This window comes from Abramis brama (assembly GCF_963993115.1).
Source record: "Abramis brama genome assembly, chromosome: 12".
Classification (NCBI taxonomy): Eukaryota; Metazoa; Chordata; class Actinopteri; order Cypriniformes; family Leuciscidae; genus Abramis; species Abramis brama.
In genome coordinates this window covers 17,685,545-17,712,183 of record NC_139974.1, presented here as the reverse complement: position 1 = coordinate 17,712,183, position 26,639 = coordinate 17,685,545, and the positions used below count along the sequence as shown (strand labels likewise).

General features: G+C 41.4%; 1 protein-coding gene across 1 annotated transcript in view; it reads right to left on the bottom strand.

Annotated features, from left to right (window-relative positions):
- LOC311093864 (SH3 and cysteine-rich domain-containing protein 2-like) overlaps positions 1 to 26,639 on the bottom strand; it is a gene marked incomplete at its 3' end in the record, with an annotated part of 180,347 nt that overhangs the window by 97,609 nt on the left and 56,099 nt on the right. The window contains exons 3-6 of the mRNA XM_084131489.1: positions 20,976 to 21,070; positions 18,202 to 18,274; positions 14,292 to 14,404; positions 12,910 to 12,985 (exon numbers count right to left, since the gene is read on the bottom strand). Coding sequence (XP_083987615.1) covers positions 12,910 to 12,985; positions 14,292 to 14,404; positions 18,202 to 18,274; positions 20,976 to 21,070 — 357 coding nt within the window. The remainder of the gene's footprint in view (positions 1 to 12,909; positions 12,986 to 14,291; positions 14,405 to 18,201; positions 18,275 to 20,975; positions 21,071 to 26,639) is intronic.

Here is a 26,639-nt window from a genome sequence, read left to right as displayed (position 1 = left end):
CTCGATATGACACTGGTTTCGCCCACGATCTCGACACCTCGGTGTGGAGATCGGGGAAAAACGGCAGGCTCCTGCGCTGGGGCTGCGCACGAGATGGCAGGAAGCGTTCGTCGAGCTTACTTTTCGAACGAACGTCCTGCCTATCTTCTGGCCACTCAATAGACAGTCTGTCAACAGCTCTAGTAATGACATCGAGCAGTTCCTCAAACGCATGAGACTGAGGTGGCGAATCCTCAGACTCAGCTACAATACTCACAACATCCAACTCCTCAGAGCTGGATAGTTGCAGTACTGGTACCTCTATCGGGGGGGAAGAAACCGCAGCGCGTGCTTCCACACCCTGATAAGAGGCACTGGATCTATCAGACGGATGCTGAGATAAGGCAGAGCCCGTCTCAACATCCACTGATAAATCCATCTGTGAACCCCAGGTCTGAGATCGACGCCGTGCCTCGGCAGCGGCGGGACCCGAGGCCTGGGGAGCGTGGTCGGGATTGAACCGAGCCAAGCGGGATCGGAGCGTACGCAATGGAAGCGCACAGCAATGCACACAGTCACCACCCTCGAGTGCTGACTGGGCATGCTCCTCTCCCAAACAAACAACACAAAGAGTGTGTGTGTCACCTCCCGTTAAATAACGCGGGCAGGGATGGACACACACTCTAAACTGCTGCTCGCTCGCCATACTGAATATATATATATATGATATAGACAGACAACACCAAATATACAGACAGATTTCACACAGAGCGCAACTGAAGACTCAGAATTTCGTTTTCTGTTTCGGGCCGGCTTTTATAGCTTCCTGGTACGTGACGTCACCCGCCTCTGACGTTCCGCCACACCATTGGACTGATTTTACATGTGCTTCAAGACGTCATCACGCAAAGCGTTCCCATAGCGTCAAACTCGACGCAACGCGAGTTCCCTTGAAAGGGAACTTGTATGTCCAAATGCTTCGGTGCAGAAGGAAGCCCATGAGCCACGGAGGTACGTTTGCATGCAGATTAGGCTAATTTCCGCCTATTAGACAGCCTAGTCACCTCGTCGTTTTTTGTTCTGCTTCAGTTTAGGAAGATGTATGTAACTACAGTAATTAACTTTGGTTAACTATTGAAGCCTTTTCTCTTGTCAAAAGGCTCAACTCAACCGCTGACTTTGTGTGTGTGCAGATTAATTTCCGCCTATTTTAGACAGCCTAGTATTTTGGTATTGCATCACTCATATCTCTTAAACGTTTAAAATGGAGTTTAGGAAGATGTATGTAACCACAATCATTATATTTGAATAGCTCTTACTTAAAGCCTTATCTCTTGTCAAAAGGCTCAACGTGACCACAGACTTTGATGAACACTGCTGGCAGCAGCGACGTCTGTGTCCGTTCCATTCTAATCAATGACAGTGTAACCTCGTATCTCCCTGCTCCCAAGTCAAAAATATTGTATCTCTGATTAAACATGATTTTTGGGAAATGTTGTGTTAATGTTGGTACACAACAGTATATGATAGCAATATAAGGTATAATACCAACTTTAACGATACAATGTTTAATAACTCAAAAAATATGCAGGTTTTTTTTTTTATTTCCTGAAAAACATAATATTTACTGCTGGAAACATTTTTCCGGTTAATTTGTGTCGATTGCACAGGCAGAGGAAGCGCTGGTGTCTGAGTGTGCAGGTCTGAGAGTGCAAGTGCAAGTCTGCAGCCAGACGCTATTGGTCCCACCTGCTGTTCATTCGCACCAGCACCACCGCCTCGGCAGCCACCGGCGGTCACCGCCCCTTTGCTGCCCAACCTCCTCAGCAACACGATCCCTCTCAGCAGCGAGGGCTCTCCAATAGCGTTTCCCTCCTTCTTCCCGGGTTTTGGCACCAATGTAGCAAGGTTAGTTGTTGTGGGAAGAAGGAGGAGGAGGGAACCGGCGAACTTTCACAAGCTTTAATTATAAAATAGACAAACACAAAAGGAAAGTAAGGACAGAAGCCCCTCATGGACTACTTCCGCACACACATAAACAAAACATAAAATAATGTCCAGGCTTGGTCCTCTTTATCCTTATCCACACAACCAAAGCGTGTATTTATTGTTTATTCCATAATAAATATTTGGATTCCAAACTTCACTCTGGAGTAGCTCCTGTTATTTCTAACAGAAAAATTAGGCCAGCTAAACACAAAACATCCCACAGCATGCAGTGTTTCCCTTTGCCCAGTGTTGATACTTATTGTCTTACTTTATGGTTATTTACCTCCGATATCATTCTTGGACAGTGCATCGAGTCATCCATTGCATTATCTGCCTACTGTTCATTCCACTGCTGTCATCCACTGTCAGGTGCTCTGTCCGTCATTCAACACCATTGTTGTTACTAACCTATGTCAGTCAAAATTCATGCTACTGAATCCAGCACTGTTAGTGCCATGGCAGTTATTGCCTGTTTTTGTTAGTGCCATGGCAGAGAAAAGTTTGGAGAAATACTGGTGTCACAATCATCCTGGACTCTGTTCTGTCATCCGCATGCTTTTTCCAGTGCTTTAACGAGCTGCACCTGATGCTCGTTGTTGGAGTGTATGGAGCATGGTGTAAACTCAATCCTAGCCTGGTCATTAACACTGGAATGGATACTGACTTTGCGCTTTAGTAAAGAGCTGACTCACCAAACTTCTCCTGTTGTGACATTTGTTTCTCCAAGTGGATACCAGTTAAGTTCAAGTTTAATTCTAAGATGTGCCTATAAATATGTACCTAAGTTCTGAGTTCTGTTCTTTGTTGTAAAGACTCTGAGAATCTTTACCTTTGAATACCTACCTTAGTTGTGTTTAATGCCACACAAAGACTGAGAAACCTTACCTGTAAATAGATATCTGAGGCCCCATCCACACTACTGCGTTTTAGTTTAGAAACGGATAATTAAAATGAATACGATCTCCGTCCACACCAGCGTTTTAGCTGCGTATTAGAATTGATCTCCGTCCACATTAAAACGACTGAAAACGCGGATCACATGATCATTCACCAACACTGGGCATGCGCGTGCCGGTGTAAACCTAGAGATTTTCAAACATCAAAATGTAATTTATTAATATGTATTTGTGTCAAAATGACATATAAACATCTTTTCCTATTCTATTTTGCCTGGAAATGCTTCCAACACGCTTGCGTGTTGCATGAAAAATAGGCGTCGGTTCTATTTCTAGCGGGTGTAGTTTACTGGTACTGAATATTGCCTGTGTATACTCCATGACTGATGACACCCAATCATAGAGCTGAGCGTGAGCCTCTGCGTCATCGTTTCTAAAGTCCTCCGTTTTGACCCGTCTTCACTAAAACGCCCTCCGGAGATTCAAAACGCAAAACGGGGTCGGCAGCATTTCTAAACTTATCCGTTTTAGGTCTTCGTTTTTGCCGTTTTAGTCTGGACGGGAGGTAGCCTAGAAATCTAGAAATCTAACATTTATTTTGCAGCCAGGGTAGTCTAGCAACTCTCCGTTGACTTTCGGAGCTGTAAAAACCTAAATTGAGTCAGGCCAATCACATCGTGTATAGAGTAGGCGGGGCGGGCTTAACATAATGACAACAGAGTTGCGACGGTTCCCTGCTACTTGAAAACAAAGAATGGCTGCTGCTGGCGAACAGTCTTTCAAATCGGCTTTGGAGGACTTGGAGTTAAGTTTTTGACCACTTTATTAAGTTTGTTTTTGTAGAAAACCTTTCTTTAAAGTGAATTTTGTTTTGTATTAATTGTATCTTAATTTTAATCAATGTTTTATCAACCAATTGCCTGAATTTAATAAATAAGAAGTATAGCATGCAATAATCATGACATGGAGGCGAGGCACCGGCGCGTGAACTGGAGCTCTCGTCTCATACTGTAAATGAACCGAAACTCAGATATACTTGCCTCACAGACCTGAGAAATATATAGAAAGCTTGAAATGTGTACTTTTAAACAATTTTGATGAGGAGGAGGAAGACGCAATGGCCTTTAGTGCAGACTCAGATGTACTTGAGTACATGAGATCAGGCTCAGAGTTAGAAGTTCTCAACCGTTTCCCCCGAGTGAAAGCTGTGTTCATGAAATATAACACTGCCCCACCATCCAGTGCACCGGTGGAAAGGCTGTTCAGCCTGGGAGGTCTTGTGCTTACCCCCAGAAGAAACAGACTTTCAGATAAACGTTTTGAAAGACTGCTCCTGATGAGGTATAATCACCCATTTTGTGCTGATGTGGAATAGGTTGCCTGCCACCCATGCTATAGACAACTCAAGCCTGCCTAATATCCTCTTTTCTATCTGCCATCATACTGTGAAGTAGGGCCAGCATATTCAGTTAACTAGCCTTTTTAATTCTGAGGCTAGTCATGCTTTAAGTTGTGCTTGATTTTATTTTGGCTATAATATCTTTGCCTCTAAGCTGTATTATGCCATTTTATTTTATTTACACAAGCCATCAACATCAAGCCATTTTTAAGTTATTATTTTTTCTGTTGGATTTAGATGAGGCATGCATTTTTTATTTTGAGACATATGACCCATTTTGAGGTTACCAAGTTGTTCCTAAGGAGCCTATTGATACTATTTTTTTAATAATAAAGAGCACAAAAGAAATACCTGTTATGTCCTCCATAGTATAACTTTATGTAGGCCTACACATTTAGGAACAGATATTGGGTTCTGCCCAAAGTCAAGCAACATAAAAGTAACGTAAAAGTAACGAGTAACGTAAAAAGTTACTTTCCAAAGGGGGTAACTAAGTAAAGTAACGGATTACTTTTTAAAAATGTAACGAGTAACGAGCAAACACTACTTTTTAAAAGTAACTTCCCCAACACTGATGATGACATACAGTGAGGAAAATAAGTATTTGAACACCCTGCTATTTTGCAAGTTCTCCCACTTGGAAATCATGGAGGGGTCTGAAATTGTCATCGTAGGTGCATGTCCACTGTGAGAGACATGAGAGACATAAAAAAAAATAAAAAAAATCCAGAAATCACAATATATGATTTTTTAACTATTTATTTGTATGATACAGCTGCAAATAAGTTTTTGAACACCTGTCTATCAGCTAGAATTCTGACCCTCAAAGACCTGTTAGTCTGCCTTTAAAATGTCCACCTCCACTCCATTTATGATCCTAAATTAGATGCACCTGTTTGAGGTCGTTAGCTGCATAAAGACACCTGTCCACCCCATACAATCAGTAAGAATCCAACTACTAACATGGCCAAGACCAAAGAGCTGTCCAAATACATTAGAGACCAAATTGTACACCTCCACAAGGCTGGAAAGGGCTACGGGGAAATTGCCAAGCAGCTTGGTGAAAATAGGTCCACTGTTGGAGCAATCATATGGAAGAAGCTAAACATGACTGTCAATCTCCCTCGGACTGGGGCTCCATGCAAGATCTCACCTCGTGGGGTCTCAATGATCCTAAGAAAGGTGAGAAATCAGCCCAGAACTACACGGGAGGAGCTGGTCAATGACCTGAAAAGAGCTGGGACCACCGTTTCCAAGGTTACTGTTGGTAATACACTAAGACGTCATGGTTTGAAATCATGCATGGCACGGAAGGTTCCCCTGCTTAAACCAGCACATGTCAAGGCCCGTCTTAAGTTTGCCAATGACCATTTGGATGATCCAGAGGAGTCATGGGAGAAAGTCATGTGGTCAGATGAGACCAAAATAGAACTTTTTGGTCATAATTCCACTAAATGTGTTTGGAGGAAGAAGAATGATGAGTACCATCCCAAGAACACCATCCCTACTGTGAAGCATGGGGGTGGTAGAATCATGCTTTGGGGGTGTTTTTCTGCACATGGGACAGGGCGACTGCACTGTATTAAGGAGAGGATGACCGGGGCCATGTATTGTGAGATTTTGGGGAACAACCTCCTTCCCTCAGTTAGAGCATTGAAGATGGGTCGAGGCTGGGTCTTCCAACATGACAATGACCCGAAGCACACAGCCAGGATAACCAAGGAGTGGCTCTGTAAGAAGCATATCAAGGTTCTGGCGTGGCCTAGCCAGTCTCCAGACCTAAACCCAATAGAGAATCTTTGAAAGGAGCTCAAACTCCGTGTTTCTCAGCGACAGCCCAGAAACCTGACTGATCTAGAGAAGATCTGTGTGGAGGAGTGGGCCAAAATCCCTCCTGCAGTGTGTGCAAACCTGGTGAAAAACTACAGGAAACGTTTGACCTCTGTAATTTCAAACAAAGGCTACTGTACCAAATATTAACATTGATTCCCTTTCAAGGGAACTCGCGTTGCGTCGAGTTTGACGCTATGGGAACGCTTTGCGTGATGACGTCTTGAAGCACATGTAAAATCAGTCCAATGGTGTGGCGGAACGTCAGAGGCGGGTGACGTCACGTACCAGGAAGCTATAAAAGCCGGCCCGAAACAGAAAACGAATGCTTTCTGAGTCTTCAGTTGCGCTCTGTGTGAAATCTGTCTGTATATTTGGTGTTGTCTGTCTATATCATATATATATATTCAGTATGGCGAGCGAGCAGCAGTTTAGAGTCCATCCCTGCCCGCGTTATTTAACGGGAGGTGACACACACACTCTTTGTGTTGTTTGTTTGGGAGAGGAGCATGCCCAGTCAGCACTCGTGGGTGGTGACTGTGTGCATTGCTGTGCGCTTCCATTGCGTACGCTCCGATCCCGCTTGGCTCGGTTCAGTCCCGACCACGCTCCCCAGGGCTCGGGTCCCGCCGCTGCCGAGGCACGGCGTCGATCTCAGACCTGGGGTTCACAGATGGATTTATCAGTGGATGTTGAGACGGGCTCTGCCTTATCTCAGCATCCGTCTGATAGATCCAGTGCCTCTTATCAGGGTGTGGAAGCACGCGCTGCGGTTTCTTCCCCCCCGATAGAGGTACCAGTACTGCAACTATCCAGCTCTGAGGAGTTGGATGTTGTGAGTATTGTAGCTGAGTCTGAGGATTCGCCACCTCAGTCTCATGCGTTTGAGGAACTGCTCGATGTCATTACTAGAGCTGTTGACAGACTGTCTATTGAGTGGCCAGAAGATAGGCAGGACGTTCGTTCGAAAAGTAAGCTCAACGAACGCTTCCTGCCATCTCGTGCGCAGCCCCAGCGCAGGAGCCTGCCGTTTTTCCCCGATCTCCACACCGAGGTGTGGAGATCGTGGGCGAAACCAGTGTCATATCGAGTGTATACTGCACAAACATCACACTATTCATCCATTCACAATTATAAAGAGCATGGTTATGGGGAGATGCCGAAGGTGGAAGAGACGCTCGCGAGCTATCTCTCTCCAGCAACGGCATCTTCTCTGAAGGCTCCTGCACTTCCATCCAAGCCAGTAAAAGTTACTTCTTCCCTGGTTCATAAAGCTTATGCCGCCGCCGGTCAAGCTGCAGCGTGTTTACATACAATGTCCATAATGCAGGCTTACCAGGCTGAGTTATTGGGTGATTTTGAGGAGGGCGGGGGTATTAGTGCTGATACGGTGTCTGAACTGCGTAGAGCCACGGATTTGTCTCTCAGGGCCACCAAGGAGACGGCTAAATCCATCGGCCGCTCTATGGCAGCCCTGGTGGCCACTGAGAGGCATCTGTGGCTCAACTTAAGTGACATAAAGGACAAAGAAAAACATGTTCTTTTAGATGCACCAGTATCCACGCAAGGGTTATTTGGAGACGCAGTTAATAGTGCTGTAGCGAAGTCACAAGAAGCTTCAAAACAGGCAGCTGCACTTCAGAAACTTCTCCCCCGCCGTTCTTTCTATGAGGCTGCTGAGCGGGAGCAGCCTCACTCCTCTAAAAAGAGCGCTGAGCACCGCGCCACTCAGAAACAGAGCGTTTCCTCCCGTGCTCCCCCACAAAAATCTCGGGGACACGGAGGGCGCTCTCAAACCCAGCAGTCTTCGAGGGGTAAAACGGATCTGCGGACCGTTATTACCGCCAAGAAGGCTGCTGGGAAAAAGTCCTGATGTCTGAGGGCTCAGGACAAATGAGGGTAGTCCCCCCGAAGCAGAGCGGTTAACACCTCTTTTCACGGTGCCCGTCTCTCTTCGGTGCCCTCAGGGGACCGTTCTGCCAACCCTGCCGCCTCCGGCGTTACAGGGCGCAGCGGTCTCCGGCGAGCACATATCTCAAGGTCCACCCGGAAACGTAGTGGCCTCGGGATGCCCGCCCCCTCTGAGGAGGGTGCTAGAGCAGTCTGTTTGGTCGTTCCCTGCCGGTGCGCCGTTACAGGGCGACGAACCGACTGCTCAACAGCAGGAGAAAAATACGGTGCCGTCTCTCTTCGGTGCCCTCAGGGGACCGTTCTGCCAACCCTGCCGCCTCCGGCGTTACAGGGCGCAGCGGTCTCCGGCGAGCACATATCTCAAGGTCCACCCGGAAACGTAGTGGCCTCGGGATGCCCGCCCCCTCTGAGGAGGGTGCTAGAGCAGTCTGTTTGGTCGTTCCCTGCCGGTGCGCCGTTACAGGGCGACGAACCGACTACTCAACAGCAACAAAATCCAGAAACCAGTCTCGAGAGACTGGTACCTCTAGTAGAATCTTTGACAGCGTGGAAGCTACTGTCAAATGTTTCTCGTTGGGTCCTGCAGACCGTGGAAAAAGGGTATTAGATACAATTCTAGTAACGCCCACCGCGGTTTATGGGGGTCCTGCCCACAATGGTGGGCCCCGAGCAGGTTCTGGTTATGGAACAGGAAGTAAACACTCTGTTAGAGAAAGGGGCCATAGAATATGTACCTCCATCCAACTGGGAAACCGGGTGTTACAGCCGGTACTTCATAGTTCCAAAGTAGGACGGGGGATTGCGTCCCATTTTAGGTCTTCGAGTTGTCATGCAGCTCAAGTTCAAAATGTTAACATTGAGACAATCGTGCCACAGATTAGTCCGAGGACTGGTTTGTCACGATAGACCTCAAGGACGCATATTTCCATCCGTCCGTGTCATTGGAAGTTCCTGAGGTTTGCTTTCGGGGGCAAAGCATACCAATATCGAGTTCTTCCATTCGGCCTGGCTTTATCACCCCGCACTTTCACCAAATGCGTGGATGCAGCTCTGGCGCCTCTGCGCCTCCGGGGTATTCGCATCACGAACTACATCGACGATTGGTTGATTTTAGCTCAGTCGCATTAGATGGCGGTTCAACATCGAGATGTTGTTCTCGCCCATATGAAAGAGTTGGGGTTACGGCTGAACGCCAAGAAGAGTGTGCTTCTCTATTTTAGAGGACCACTTTTTTAGGCGTGGTTTGGGATTCAGTGTCGATGCAGGCGCGCCTGTCATCGCCACGCTTCGATCCTGGCAGCTGTGAGAAGTGTAAAGCTAGGCCAGCTACTCACTGTCAAACAGTTCCAGAGACTGTTGGGTCTCATGGCAGCAGCTTCCAACGGGATACCTTTTGGACTGCTGCACATGAGGCCCCTGCAGTGGTGGCTCAGGACCAGAGGGTTTTTCCCCGAGGGGCAACCCATTTCGCACAATCAAGGTCACGCGGTGATGCCTACGTGCCTTGGTTATGTGGAAGAAACCTTGGTTCCTGTCCCAGGGCCCAGTGCTGGGAGCTCCTTGTCGTCGCAAACTGCTAACGACGGATGCTTCCCTCACGGGTTGGGGAGCGATCCTGAGGGTCGCTCATCTCAAGGTCTGTGGGAAGACCATCATCGTTCCTGGCATTCTATAGCCTAGAGATGTTAGCTGTCTTCCGGGCTCTGAGGAGCTTTATCACAGGTCTCAGGGGACACCATGTGTAGTACATACGGACAACACGTCGGTAGTCGCCTATATCAAGGGGGTTTGCGCTGGCACGCCATATCCTCTTGTGGTCCCAGGGGAAGTTGCTGTCACTCAAGGCAGCCTACATCCCCGGGGTCCAGAATATAGGAGCAGACACTCTGTCGAGACAGGGGCCGAGGCCCGGGGAATGGTGGCTCCACCCCCGAGGTGGTGGAGCTGATATGGAAATTATAAGTGGGTCTGTTTGCGTCTCGAGAGACGTCTCACTGTCCACTTTGGTTCTCCCTCACGCATCCAGCTCCTTTGGACTGGATGCTATGGTGCAGACGTGGCCGAGGCTACGTCTGTACGCTTTTCCCCCAGTTGCTCTGCTCCCGGGAGTTCTGGAGAGAGTTCGCAGGGACCGGGTTTGCCTGCTTCTTATAGCCCCGCGCTGGCCGGGCAGAGTATGGTTTCCCGATCTTGTGTCGCTCCTCGACGGGCCTCCTCTGGAGCTACCCGTCAGGAGGGACCTTCTGTCCCAGGCGGAGGGCTCGATATTTCACCCCCGCCCAGAACTGTGGAACCTGTGGGCTTGGCCTCTGAGGGGGCCCAGCTCATAGAGTCAGGTCTCTCAACTGAGGTTGTTGAGACCATTCTACAGTCCAGAGCTCCCTCCACGAGGAAACTTTATGCCCTGAACTGGAGAGTATTCACCTCTTTGTGTAGTGACCGTCGGTTGGATCCAGTCAACTGCCCAATTGGTACAGTTCTGGAGTTCCTGCAGGACCGGTTCACTGCAGGTCTGACCCCGTCCACTTTAAAGGTTTATGTGGCGGCCGTAGGTGCTTACCACAGTCCTTTGGGTGGAATGTCTGTGGGGAAAGACCCCTTTGGTATCTCGTTTCCCTCGTGGCACTTGGAGGTCCTCCTCCCTTTCGAAATCGGACCAGGAGGCTAATAATTTGCTTTGCCCTGTTCGGGCGTTAGACGCGTATGTCCACAGAGCTGCCCTGTGGCGTAAAAGTGACATTTGCTCCCCTAACAAGGGAGGTCCAGTGTCTAAGCAAAGGATGAGCAGTGGGTGGTTGAGACTATCTCACTTGCTTATGAGGCGGCTGGACAGCCTTCTCCTTTGGCTGTCCGGTCGCACTCTACGAGGAGTATGGCGGCCTCTAAGGCCCTTATATCAGGAGTTTCGTTACAGGACGTTTGTGATGCGGCAGGCTGGTCCTCACCGCACACTTTCGTCAGGTTCTACTCTCTGGATCTAGACTCTGCTCCAGGGTCTCATGTTTTGTCTTCCTAGTGCTGCTCACCAGATTTCACACAGGACAGACATTTGTAGCTATGGAGGCGTTGGTATAGACGTTCCCATAGCGTCAAACTCGACGCAACGCGAGTTCCCTTGAAAGGGAACGCCTCGGTTACGACTGTAACCTCGGTTCCCTGAAGAGGGAACGAGCGTTGCGTCACCTTGCCATATCTCCTTCATGCCTGTCAACACGACTTCAGACTTTACGAAGCTTTCGTTTTCTGTTTCGGGCCGGCTTTTATAGCTTCCTGGTACGTGACGTCACCCGCCTCTGACGTTCCGCCACACCATTGGACTGATTTTACATGTGCTTCAAGACGTCATCACGCAAAGCGTTCCCATAGCGTCAAACTCGACGCAACGCTCGTTCCCTCTTCAGGGAACCGAGGTTACAGTCGTAACCGAGGCGTTTTCTCAGGTGTTCAAATACTTATTTGCAGCTGTATCATACAAATAAATGGTTAAAAAAATCATACATTGTGATTTCTGGATTTTTTTTTTTTTAGATTATGTCTCTCACAGTGGACATGCACCTACGATAACAATTTCCATGATTTCTAACTGGGAGAACTTGCAAAATAGCAGGGTGTTCAAATACTTATTTTCCTCACTGTATATGAATTATATTGCATATATTTTCATTTGTAGTTTTTTTTTTTTTTTTTTTTTTTTTCAATATACAGTATTTGTTCCTACAATGAAGATATGAATTTACTTTTTTTTTTTTGTGTGGAATTTGATCGTTTTTCACACCTGGCAAACTGTCACAACACAAGTTTGCCATGCACAATGGTTGGGAGACACTAGCTTACAGAATAGTTTGAGTATGGAGGGGAAATGTCTGTGACACCACTTGGTAGTCGTAGGGTACAATGAAAATCAATACAATTATTGACATATTTTGAAACAAAGGTCTTGTTAATGATTTTCAGTTTTGTTCAAGGTAATTAAAGCAACAGTTTATCAATAACGGAAGAATATGTAAAAGTATGGCATTTGGGGTACATTTTGTAAGTACATTTTGCTGTTGGGGCTAAAGGCACAATAATTAACATGAAAATAATTAGCTTGCTGAATTTTCCATTTGTTGACATGACAATTATTCAAATGGTAAATATTATATATCAACTTGGCTGTCCACCTTAGAGATAATCAGTATATTTATAATGAACCCATCATATTTAAAAATTGTTTGAAAACAATAGAGCGGCCAACACCATCTGCCTAGCGGAGGATTCCAGCCCCACTCCCACAGATCCAGAGCACAGCCAGCCATCATCCCACCGCACAAAATGGACGCCTGAGCCCACCGCAGACGGAGAGATTGAGCCCGCAGCGATGCACTAGCCAACACCAAGAATATGGAATGAGCCACTGCCTTAGAGCATGAGCATTCAAAAACGTCTGACCAGGGGTATGATGCAGGCTGTGTCAGGATAGTGTTCTGTTTAGTGTTTGCTCCTGTTCTAAGTTGACCTAATTTCCATGTCTGTGTCCTGAGTTCCCCTGTATTTCCTGAGAGTTAAAGAGTGTTATTGTAGTATTTCTATCATTGTGCGCTTTATTCACCACAGCCACTCATGACACATACACTATAGGAGTAGTCAAAAGCAATTTTTTCTTAATGTGTGCCTTTAGCCACATTGTACCCTATACAAAATAACTGACCAATTTTTATAATATTAATTAATAATCAATGTTAATTATTTTATAGAACTGCTGTATAAAACCAATATCACTTGCACTGTAGAACTGAATACAGATTTATCAGTTGATGTTTAATGTAAAGTCTCTGTTCTAAAGCAAAACCATTTGAGAACCACTGACTTGTAACTATGCATCTATATTTCTCCATGTATACTTGTCAATTTTGATTCTCTTACCCTTTCCTGGGTTTTCGGTCAATTTCTTCCCCTCAGTGGACACACATTCATTCCTCTCCTGACCCTCCTCTTCATCCTCAAAAACACAAACAGATTTTCACACAATAATGAATGATTAAAGTTTTAGCTTCCATTCAGTAAATGCTCAATTTTTTTACATTTTTAAAAAAAATTTTATAGTAATTGCTGGAAAAAGATTAGCAAGTTTAAGTACTAAACAAAACACTATTGAAACAATTGAGATATATTCATTATAAAAATGGGTTACACTTTATATTAGGTGTCCTTAACAACTAAAAAATAAGTACAATATACTTATTGAGTTCCTATTGTATTGCAAAACTTAGGTTTAAGGATGGGTTAGGGTGAAAGGGGAGGCTCCACAGTGTAATAATAGATGTAATTACAGAAATGAATTACAGCTGTAATTACATGCAGGTATTTCTTAAAATATATCCCTTAAACAGAAAATGTGCACCAGGATACATATTCTTTAGTCTCTTGTATGAAGCATGGGAGATAATTTTTCATCCAATACTGTAATCATTATCATAGTTGAGTTTGTTTGGAGTATCTGGGTCACATGACTTGGATAAAATTTTCTGTGCTCATTTTGTCAGTCTGACCTAAAGCCAATATGTCCGCCCATGGTACATGGACATTCTGACTTTGTAGAAAGTAGGCATATATTAATCTTACTTTTTTCAGCAAAAAATGCAATACAACTGCTAATATTAATTGTGAACATTTTCTTAAGATGTTCAAAAAAAGAAAATTAGTTTGAAAAGTAGAAAATTATAAATCGCTTAGAAGGGAGGGGATACCCATTAGTAGAAATCACATTCCAGAGCCAGGGCCCTTAGGGAAGATCCTTATAGGCCCCCCTGTACACCCCTTTCTATTTCTAGGTATTTTGAGTTTTAAAAAAATGTGCAAATTTTAATATTCACATGTTAACTGATATTATGTTTAGTTGACTATATTTTTGCATTTTTAACTAGATTTTCTTGCAGGGATTCACACAGCTCGTTTTATGGTAGAACACGGGTGTCCAACCCTGCTCCTGGAGGGCTAACATCCTGCAGAGTTTGGCTCCAACCATAATCAAACACACCTTAAAAATTAACCAAAGTCTTCAGAATTACTTAGAAAATTATGTTGTATCATAAAATACATATGTACACTTTATTTACACTGCATAAGTGCACTGTATCAAATTATTAATTTAAATGTTAGTGCATTGTAGTTAAAGACAACTAATATAAAGTGGGACCCACTTGTATTTTGAATTTAGATTGACAACACCTTTATTAAATCTTAATTTTCAACAAGCCACAACATCTTTAAGACCTAAACACACTTCTGGTATATATGGTACCCACCAGACTTTGTGTTGGAGATTCACAAAAACTCCCAAAGCTAGATCGGCTGGTGTTGGCCAGAGAAGTTCCAAAGCGCAGTGTAGAATACACAGGATCCAGAAGAGCTTTTGACTCTATCATATCACAAACATGCATGTCAAAATAATGAGCACTGTACACAGACATACTCGCTCTTTAAAAAGAGAAGTAAACATCAAGTTCATTTTACAAAGTAAAGTTCAATTATATTTTCCAAGTTTAATTTATGTAATATTACAAATTATATTCATATTAAAATGACCTTTTCAATACTTCTTGGGACTAAATTGGCCCACTTTCTTGAGTATCCTAGTTACGTGTACTTTAAGTGTAACAGTAGTATACTAGTTGATATCCTAATATATATATATATATATATATATATATATATATATATATATATATATATATATATATATACAGGTGCTGGTCATAAAATTAGAATATCATCAAAAAGTTGATTTATTTCAGTAATTCCGTTAAAAAAGTGAAACTTGTATATTATATAGACTCATTACATGCAAAGTGAGATATCTCAAGCCTTTATTTGCTATAATTTTGATGATTATGGCTTACAGCTTGTGAAAACCACAAAATCAAAATCTCAGAAAATTAGAATATTACATGAAATCACACAGTAATTACACAGTGATACCATGGTCATTGAACCAGGTTTTGGTTATTTTGGCAGTGTGGGCCGGTGCAAATCCTGCTGGAAATTTTATGACCAGCACCTGTATATGTATATATATATATATATATATATTGTGTTTGTTTGGCAACTGTACTGTTAACTATACTACAATTAAAATGATAGGTATTCTGATAGATTACTAGCTATATACTTCTAGTCCACTTTATATATTCTCCTTATATATCTCCACTCTATATCTAGTCCACACATATCCTGTGAGTAAATTAGTTTAATAATTTTTATACTGCAAGTATACTGTTTTCTTTAAGTGCACTTAACATCATACTTATAGTTTACACTGTACACTTTTTTACAATGCACTTTAAATATACTACTAAATTTCTGTTTAGGTATTAATTTTAGATTTGAAATACATTTTTAACTGTATTTATATTTATATTATATAGTATATTTACAGTTGACTTCTATGTCATGACTTTTAACTACTATGTACTAATGTTTTAATTAATAATATGATAAAATGTACTTATTATGTACATACTGTACATGTTTTTACATTGTACTAATATTTGAATGCATGCATGTGATTACATCGGTAATTAATTTATAATTTATAATTATAACCTAAACGTATTCTTCTATAATAACATTGTTGACCCTTTCCTTACTACTTAACCCACTCTTAAAATGACCCCTGCCACCAAACCTGTCATAAACTTACCCATGTCCCATTTCAATAGCAGCAAAATTGTTTTGAAATACAACATGAACACAATAAGTACATTGTGCTTTCCATTTTTTTTTATGCAAGTACATAGACACCTAATATAAAGACACCTAATATAAAGTGTGACTGAGACTCCATTTACTATTTGACTGGATGTATTTGATGAAATTTAAAAATATTTATTCTGGTTAAAGCTTATAATTGAAGCCAGTTTAAATTGTCAATAAAGTCATCTGTTTCTGTGTGGGTTAGACCTAGGGATGTCCCGATCCGATCACGTGATCGGAAATCGGGCCCGATCGCGTGTTTTCAGACTCGATCGGAATCGGACGTTACCTCCCGATCAGGACTCGGATATATATGTATTTATATGCTCATTATTTTTTAACACCTCTATTATGCGGTGACACAGAGTTACGGCGGTTTCACACTGCACGCGTTATTAGAGTGTAAGCAGCGCAGGAGCAGTGCGTATGGTGAGCAGGAGCAACAAGTAATGTAAGCAACAAGTTTGTTTTTGGACATTTGTTTTCTTTTTAAATTGCTGTTGGTCATTTGATTGACTGTTTAAAACACAATAGATATCATCAATGCACTTTTTGGATAAAACTGCGGTGTATTTTGGCCATGATCAATGTATTGTCACTTTAATTCAGCAAAAATAGACTCGGCACCGAAACGATCATGGCACTCCTGCTTTGCTCTGCTACAGTAGCCTACGCACTGCCGCGCCACCTCTGCGCGCGGTGTGAATGCTCTAAAGCCTGGTTTAATCTGTTAACATGGGCGGCGAAAAAAATACGCGCTGCACGCTCTGTTTTAACAGTGCAGTGTGAAATATTTTTTAATATTTACTGTTGCACTAAAGTCCAAAAGTGAAGAATTTATTTATTACTTGATTGTTCAAGCTACCTCACAGAAGTGCTCTGTTTGTTAACAGAGTTGTTGAATGTTAAAATAAGGTGAATTAAATAAAAAATAAGGAACATCCTGGATCTGTTTTTTTCGCTCTTCTTTATTCTTTTTTTTTTTTGCAATATAAGTTAGAAGTATCGGATCGGGACTCGGTATCGGCAGATACTTAAAATCAAATGACTCGGACTCGGACTCGAGGGCAAAAAAACCTGATCGGGACATCCCTAGTTAGACCCATTGTGTACAGGTTCAGTTCCACCCATGCACGATTCACTCTACCCCAAAGTTGATGTAAGTTTATAAGATGTATCTACTACCTCAAAGAAGCCAGTATGTTTTGGGGAAAAAACAATAATTGGCTACTATTAAAAGGGTTCGCCAGCAGCCATATCACCCTGTAGCCCAAGACTGGTTGCCCACTAAAGCTAAGCAGGGTTGAGCCTGGTTAGTACCTGGATGGGAGACCTCCTGAGAAAACCAGGTTGCTGCTGGAAGAGGTGTTAGTGAGGCCAGTAGGGGGTGCTCACCCTGTGGTCTGTGTGGGTCCTAACGCCCCAGTACAGTGACGGGGACACTATACTGTCAAAAAGCACCGTCCTTCGGATGAGACGTTAAACCGAAGTCCTGACTCTCTGTGGTCATTAAAAATCCCAGGATGTCCTTCGAAAAAGAGTAGGGGTGTAACCCCGTCATCCTGGCCAAATTTGCCCATTGGCCTCTATCCATCATGGCCTCCTAATCATCCCCATATACTGATTGTCTTCATCACCCTGTCTCCTCTCCACCAATAAGCTGAAGTGTGGTGTGCGTTCTGGCGCAACATGGCTGCCGTAGCATCATCCAGGTGGATGCTGCACATTGGTGGTGGTTGAGGAGATTCCCCCTTCCATGTAAAGCGCTTTGAGTACCCAGAAAAGCGCTATATGAATGTAACGAATTATTATTATTATTTAAAAGAGTAAAATCAACTACAAGCATACTTTGAGTACTTCATAATACTTTTCTTTTGTATACCTAAATCAAAAGTTTAAGTATCTACTTTATTTTGCAATGCGGAAATAAGCTATTTTCTGTTAATATGCAGAATTACAGATTCATTAGCAGCATAACCAGTGTGTTTAAGATGATGAAAATATATTAAAATATGATAACAAATATTAGTACTAGTACTAATGCTGTAAAAATACTAATATCAAGCAACATAATGTACAGCTAAAATAACTGGAAGCAGATGCAAAATGATACAAATGGCTCCATCTGCTCTTATGTTATAAATAAAGCGGATAGTCCAAATACACACTATAAACTTTTCTGTATGCATGTTAGTATAAGCCAAGTATACTTAAGTCTTATTTTGTTAAATATATCTCATAAATACATGTGAAAGTATTCTCTCGTAGTTTTGGCTTAAAGTATACTAATAGCACATATGATTAACCTGTTTTGTACACATTTTCCACAACTCCACCTTAATTCCAATTTAACCCTTGATGTTAAGTAGAATATATAATAAACACAAATGATCATTGCATTAATAATCATGCCATTTCATTATTTTACACACTGAATCAGACTTCTTTTTCTGACGCACATACCCTGTGTCTTCACAGCACATAATCGATCATCTGTCAATACAGGTGAGCTTAAATTCCTCTTGAACATGCCAGACTTGAAGAAAGAAAGAGAAATACAAATATGAGATATAATAATTCAATCTATGTTTTATGCTTTTAGTAAAAAAATAAACTAAAATAAATATTTATAAAAATAAATATTAAATATTTCCAACTATATAAGTATGCACAAATTATTGATAAATTTAACAGACTGGGCTGATAAAATAATTGTGCTTTTTTTTTTTTTTTTTTTTTTTTTTGTGGACTCATGGTTTGAATTTCTGCCTGTTTCTCTCTAGACTGTGAACTGTGCCTGTTAGATTTTAATCTATGAATACTACAGACAAGTCTAGTGCTCCCATAGGTCCCTAGTCCAGTTGCCCCAAGTCCGATGGTCCCAGTGGTCACAAGTTCAGTAGTCCCAATGCTGCAGTGTATGCTGCAGCTCCCTCTGAGGCAGCAACATCTTCTGCTCTTGAGCTCTCTGCCATGGACGGGAAAGCACTCATCCTTTGAGTCTGGTCTAGCCCTGGAGCCACTCAAGCCATCTGCTCACCCTGTCATGGCGGAGGCCGTGACTGCCAGCCTGTTCTGTCACAGCCATTAGGCTACCCCAGCATATTATGTTACGGCTATGGAGGCCATCCCCGAGTTACCTGTGTTTCCTGCCTGCACTGTCAGGGCCAAGTGTACCATCTCTGTACTCCCTGGGTGACACGACCAGGAGTGCCATCTCTGTGTTCTCTGAGCACAATGTCATTATGGCCAGGAGGGCTGTGCTCACTTCATCCAATTCTCCATCTGTTGACCTGTTCTACACTCTCCCTATCCCATCCTCTCCCTGGCAGTGTTGGGTTGTAATGCATTAATAGTAATGCATCACAGTAATAATATTACATTTTGCAGTAACTAGTAGTGTAACTAATTACTAACAAGATTTCAGTTATAATATTACAGTTACCATCCATAAAATAGCTTGTTACAATGTTTCTTCTGTTGCCTCAACCCCTTCTGATTTGAAATCCAACAATCCAATCATTCCTAGATTCAATGTTGCAATCTTCACAACTCATGCATGCAGTTGCATGCACCATTGAAGCAAGCTAGCTTGGATTATGGAAAAGCATACATTCAGTGACTAGAAATATTGATGACTTTGATTTTGTATCGAGAAAAGATTACATGAACACCACTGTCAAATATAAGTTTTTACAATACATTACTCTGGCATTACATGGCTTGCCCATCCACATTCTTTTGATCTCGATATACATTATATCCACTTATTATCAAAAATGTTTCAAGAAAACAAAACATTTTCTTTTGAAATTGAAAAGATTTCATTGCACTTGCATTGCACGTGAACTGGAGCGCATCTCATCATAAATTAACCGAAACTCAGTGTATGCCTCACATACATGAGAAATACATCTGAAGAAAGGTTGAAATGTCTTTAAACGAAAAAATTCAAAACAAAAAGAAATAGGCTACTCTCTGATTAAGTAAACCATGATGTGGGACCTGATATTCATTTATGTGATATTCATGTTTTTTTTTTCTTACAGTAAAGCACAGTCCACAAACAATCTCAAATGCAAACTCCCTATAATAAGACAAATCTCTGGAGGCATGCTCCAAGCACACTCTCATTTCATCCCTTTTCCCACATTTTGTAGTAATGACACTATAACCAAACCGGAAATTGTAACGCGTGAGCACGCGGAACTTTCTTGTGCGCACGCGATAGTTTCCCGTGTGCACGCGAAACTTTCTTGTGCGCACGCGAAAGTCCGTTTTTTTTCTTCTAACTAAGCATTTGTTAGTACCACATACTATTCCTATTTCACTTTACTTTTTTTTTTTTTTTTAAGGCAATCGGTTTGCATGTCCAGCTAATTCCAGCTAATTAGATTTTACAGTGTCTACAGGCGATGAAACGGGAACTCGCGAGCTCATTCAAACCCTTCACGCATGATCATTCCCCACGCTCTCGCGCTTGTTCTTCTCTCGCCTGCTGCTTTTGCTCGCTCGAACATTTTTGCCAGTCGAGGGGCGGGACTTACTGTTTTAATAACCTCAAATGTCATTGGTTATTTTCCCTTTTCCGAAAGTCAGTTGTGATTGGACGCCTGTCCAATGACCCGTAATTCACTTGACTAGAAACATGAGACATCACTTAATTTGTTTTATTTATTGTGGTTTAATAATGTGTAATGTGATTTAATGCATTGTTAATATAGAATAGATTCTTACCAGATACTTTAGAATAGATTCTTACCAGATACTTTATTAACAGGAAGTCTTAGCCTACTAGTGATTGCATTGTGTTGCACATATATATATATATATGAAGTGCCATCTGACATTTTCTTCTAGAATGATCATTTTTATAAAGCTTGTATATTTAAGTTAAGCAATTTCACTTAAATGACAATTAATAGGTAATTTGCATTGCCATTTAAGTGAAATTATTGAACTTAAATATACAAGCTTGATAAAAATTATCATTCTAGAAGAAAATTTCAGATGGCACTTAGAGGCTTTTGCATCTGAACTCTTCATATATATATATATATATATATATATATATATATATATATATATATATATATATATATATATATATATATATATATATATATACTTTTTAAAAGTACATTTTTAAAATAGATAAGTGACAAAACTGACAATAGCGCAGTAGAAAAGGGAAAATTACACTACTGCAGAGATGGACAAGCTCAAATAAAACATACCTTTCCTTGGCATGGCTTCTCTGATGCTTCAGAGACACACCAAAGATGAGCTCCCATCTTACATGTTTTACAGCGCACTCCCTGTTTAGAGTTGCCTAAAACAGACATGGGAAAGAGACTTAAACATGCTTCAGAATTTAAAGGGGTCATGAAATAAGTTTTTATTTTTATTTTTTATTCTTATTTTAATATGTTTTTTTTTAGTAATGTTTTTTTTTTGCAAAACATGATTATTTTCCACCCTCATTCCATCTCTTAGAATGTCACTGCATAATGCTTCTTGTCACCAACTGCTGGGAGGGCAACACAAGTGATAATTAGCTGTTGATGTGTTGTTGGTGCAAAATGTCTATCATAGTCACAACATCATAGCATCATAGCATATTTTTTTATAGTACAATGACCTCTTATATGTCAAAAGACCACGAAAAAAATTATTCCTCATGTCATGACTCCTTAAAAATGTAATAATTGAAAATAATTGAAAATCAAAACTATCAAGCCTACACAATAAAAGCTTAATGTAAAATACATTTTTTTTTTTTTTACCTTTATTTAACCAGGAAGAGACTCGTTTAGATTAAAAATCTCTTTTTCAAGAGTGTCCTGCCCAAGACAGGCAGCAGTACAACCATACATACAAACACAAAATAGACAAAAATAATAAAACCTTAAAACAACTAAAATAGCAGATCCCTTGAAGTCAACCACAATCCTTAACACAACAGCCAGATGTGGCTGCCTCCAATTCAGTTAACATCCTCTTAAAAGCAACCAATGAGACAAGCTTATTTAATTTCATGGATTTCTGTAACTTTGTTCCACGTAGAGGGAGCAGCAAACTTAAACGCCTTTTTTCCCAGATCAGTTCTAACCTTTGGAACAGACAGAAGGAAAAGATCCTGGGAACGAAGATTGTAAGTCCCGATATTATTTACATTGATGTAGGTCAGAAGGTAGGATGGAAGTAGACCTAAAATAGCCTTATGAAGATATACCAGTGTTGAAGTCTCCATGTTGATAGAGAAGACCATCCAACACGTTCATACAGTTCACAATGGTGAGTGAGGACTTTTAAGACCAGTGATAACCCTCAGAGCTCCATGGTATACAGTGTCCAGTGCATGTAAACTTTGAGATGAAGCATGCATATATAAGACATCACCATAGTCAAGTATAGACATAAAAGTGGCAGCAACTAATCTCTTTTTAGATTCGAACGAGAGGCAGGATTTGATTCTAAAATAAAACCCTAGTTTAAGCTTTAATCTTTTTGCTAGCTGCTGAATATGAAGGGTAAAAGAAAGAGATTCATCTATTAAAATACCAAGATATCTGTATTTAGAAACACGTTCAATCTTCATACCCTGAGAAGTGAGGATTGAAGGCAGATTTAATTTGTATTTTGAATTTGAAAAAAGCATGACTTTTGTTTTTTCAGCATTTAAAACAAGTTTTAAATCATAAAGGTTCTGTTGAAGCGTGTTAAAATCAAGTTGTAATTGGGAGAGGGCCTGGTCTGCTGTAGGTGCTGAGCAATACAGTACAGTGTCGTCCGCATAAAATTAAATTTTCCTTTAGATACGTTATGATCAATGTTATTTATATAGAGGATGAAAAGCAATGGCCCCAAGATTGACCCCTGAGGCACGCCTTTTGTTGTTTTGAGATAGCAAGAGGTGCTGCCCTGCGCCTGCACACACTGAGTTCTGTCTGTAAGATAATTAACAAACCAGCTGACAGTTTGTTCTGAAAGTCCAGCCCTCAACAGTCTGTGCTTAAGCACTATGTGGTGCACTGTATCAAATGCCTTAGAAAGGTCAATAAAAAGGGCTGCACAATGCTGCTTGTTGTCTATGGATTCAATAAAGTCATTTAAAACCTTAAGAGCTGCCGACGTTGTACTATGTCCTTTTCTAAAACCAGATTGGAAGTCAGATAAAACATTGTTACTGTAAAAAAAAAACTTTAATTGATCACTGACAAGAGACTCTAGAACCTTGACCAGGACAGACAATTTAGAGATCGGTCTGTAGTTATTTAAGATAGAAGGGTCACCGCCTTTTAACAGGGGAACCACAAAAGCTGATTTCCAGATGGAAGGAATGACATTTGTGTTCAAGCACAGATTAAAAATATTAATTAAAGGCACAGCAATACAATTTGCTGCTAACTTTAAAAAATAAGGATCCAGTTTATCAGGGCCTGCAGATTTTGCTGTGTCCAAATGTTTGAGGGCTTTATTTATGTCTAAAACTGTAATAGGACTGAAACTAAAAGACTGACTAGAAGGATCCAAACCAACAGTCTCCACTGTAGGGGAACACTCATGTTGGGTATTGAGTGACTCAAATAATAATCCTGAGGCTATGAAATGTTCATTGAAACAATCAAGTATTTTGTTCTTATCAGTAAGTTTTTGAGAGTCTATCACAGTGCTTGAAGGAAGCTCCTGGCCTTTACTGTTTTCTTATAATGATTTGATAGTTTTCCAAAGTTTGGATGGATTATTCAGGTTATGAGTGGTTTGAGAAGAAAGTGATCAGCTTTGGCTTTTCTAATTTTGAGAGTACATGCATTGCGCAGTTGCCTGAAAACCAGCCAGTCAGAGTTCTCATTTGATTTTCTGGCTTTTGCCCATGCCACATTGCGCTCATGGAGGATATTTGCTAAATCAGGAGAAAACCAAGCATTGTTTCAACCTTTAACTCTGTATTTCTTTAGTGGAGAATACTTATTAATTATATTGACAAACCCCTCATGAAAGAGGTTCCAGGCACTATCAACATCTTTACTGATTTTATTTTTTTCCCAGTCAAAATTAGATAAATCATGAAGGAATTATTGTTCTGAGAAGTGCTTCATATTACGCTTCACTATAATACGTGGTTTGGTTTTAGATATTTTAGTATTTCTAACTGTTGCTACGACACAGTGGTCACTGATGTCATTTGCAAATATGGAAGCAGTTAAGTACTTATGAGGAACGTTAGTTAAAATTACATCTAATAGCAATGATTTTTCCAGGTTTTCAAAGTTTGGCCGTGTGGGACTGTCAACAATCTGAAAGAGATTTAGTGAATCACAATTAGCTCTGAAATCATCAGATATTGGTTGTAACCAATTCCAATTTAGGTCTCCGAAGACTACTAATTCCTTAGAGTTAAAGTCAAGTCAAGTCAAGTCAAGTCATCTTCATTTATATAACGCTTTTAACAATGTAGATTGTTTCAAAGCAGCTTTACAGAGATAAGCGTATAATTTAAGGTTAACAGAGATTGTTTTGGCTTTATAGCGGTTCTTTAATAAAGTTATTTTCCAGCTAAAGTTAGTTTTGATTGATTCGCTTCCTTCGTAACGATCATTTGTTATTAAATTAGGGGCCGCAAAGACGACACCATTCTCTCTACACAGACTTTAAACGCGAACCTGTGATAAACTCTGATGGCGTTCAGATGCGCATTAAGAATTGGTTCTATAGTTATGTGCGTTTGAATATATGTGCGCAGGTTTGTAATTCCCTACAAACCAAGCCTAAACAAAGTACTGGTCTTTCCTTATAAATTTTGATACAGAATTTTATTTTATTTTGTCACTTCGGGGTAGGTACGCAAAACGAATTTTCCCGACAACGCTTTATCTGTAGAGTGGTAAAGGGATCCTCCATAGGGAGAGACTAGTTGGCACTTCAGCACTGCGTTGTCATCGGGTCCAGGCGAAGGTCCTTCATCAGATTGTCAGACAATGTCAGGAAGACTGTTCCAAAGTTTTGGTGCTAAATAGGAAAAGGATCTACCGCCAGCAGTCGATTTTGATATTCTAGGTATTATTAAAATCTGAAAGGAGTTGCATTAAGGAGGGTAGAGCACCGCTAACAGCTGAAGGTGTCCTGTAACAACCAACGACCGTTATACGAAGTGATTTAGAGACTTCGAGCTCCAAGGCTAAAATTCAAACTGTTTAACTAAAGATATTGATAGCAATACATTAACTTGATACTGGTTTTTGATGTAGATTGCTACACCCCCACCTCTATTAGGGCGGTCAGTCCTAAAAACATTATAACCGCTTATATTGATTTCTTTATCTGAAACCGATTTACTTAACCAGGTTTCAGACAAGACAATTACATCAGAATCTGTAGAGTTAGCCCAGATACGCAACATGTCCATTTTAGGAACAAGACTACGTACATTCAAATGAAAGAAACCAAGACCTGGCCTTTCTTTAAAATCCGCCGGGGTGTTAAAGCCTATAGGGGTGTCTGGGCCTGGGTTTGGCTGCACATTTCCTGACATTAACAGTAATAAAGCAATTAAACATTTTAGCTTAAATTATTTCTTGTACGATTCATTGCTTCTCCGGTCAAAATTGGAGTCTTAGAGCACACAAGAGACAGTGGTAAAGTTGTCACACAACGTCATGATACTACACAGACAGACCAAGTCAACGGTGTCAGAAGTGAAGAATAGGGGCAAAGGGAATAATGTGACATTAAGTGAACAGACAAATGCACACGTGCCCTTATATGATTTACACGATATTGGGAACACTGGACTGGAGTAGCCATTCCAGTAATAGGTGTCCTCTGAGATAAATAAGGACAAAGAAAAAATAAAACAGAGAGAGGCAAGGAGCAACCACTTCTTTCTCTCCATGCCTGTAGCACCCCTCAGACGTGCAAAGACAGAATATTACGTAGGACCCGGGCAGCCAAAAAACAGGCCTAGGTATAATAACAGAAAAAGTCCAGTACGGGTTATCCGTTTCTCCGCGGCAACCAATGATGTTACGTGTCGTCACTCGTAAACTTCTGCTTTTTACACGCGTCAATTTGACGCGCTATTCGCGTTTGGTGTGAACGCACAGTAAGACACATAAAATGTTGTTGGAATAATTCCAGTTCACGTGGCTACGCAGAGGCTACAAAAAAAAAAAAATACTGTATTATAAATTTTTAAGGCCAGACAAGTAGTTTATTGAGGGTTGATTTGTAAAGAAGGACATATACACTCACCTAAAGGATTATTAGGAACACCATACTAATACTGTGTTTGACCCCCTTTCGCCTTCAGAACTGCCTTAATTCTACGTGGCATTGATTCAACAAGGTGCTGAAAGCATTCTTTAGAAATGTTGGCCCATATTGATAGGATAGCATCTTGCAGTTGATGGAGATTTGTGGGATGCACATCCAGGGCACAAAGCTCCCGTTCCACCACATCCCAAAGATGCTCTATTGGGTTGAGATCTGGTGACTGTGGGGGCCATTTTAGTACAGTGAACTCATTGTCATGTTCAAGAAACCAATTTGAAATGATTCGAGCTTTGTGACATGGTGCATTATCCTGCTGGAAGTAGCCATCAGAGGATGGGTACATGGTGGTCATAAAGGGATGGACATGGTCAGAAACAATGCTCAGGTAGGCCGTGGCATTTAAACGATGCCCAATTGGCACTAAGGGGCCTAAAGTGTGCCAAGAAAACATCCCCCACACCATTACACCACCACCACCAGCCTGCACAGTGGTAACAAGGCATGATGGATCCATGTTCTCATTCTGTTTACGCCAAATTCTGACTCTACCATCTGAATGTCTCAACAGAAATCGAGACTCATCAGACCAGGCAACATTTTTCCAGTCTTCAACTGTCCAATTTTGG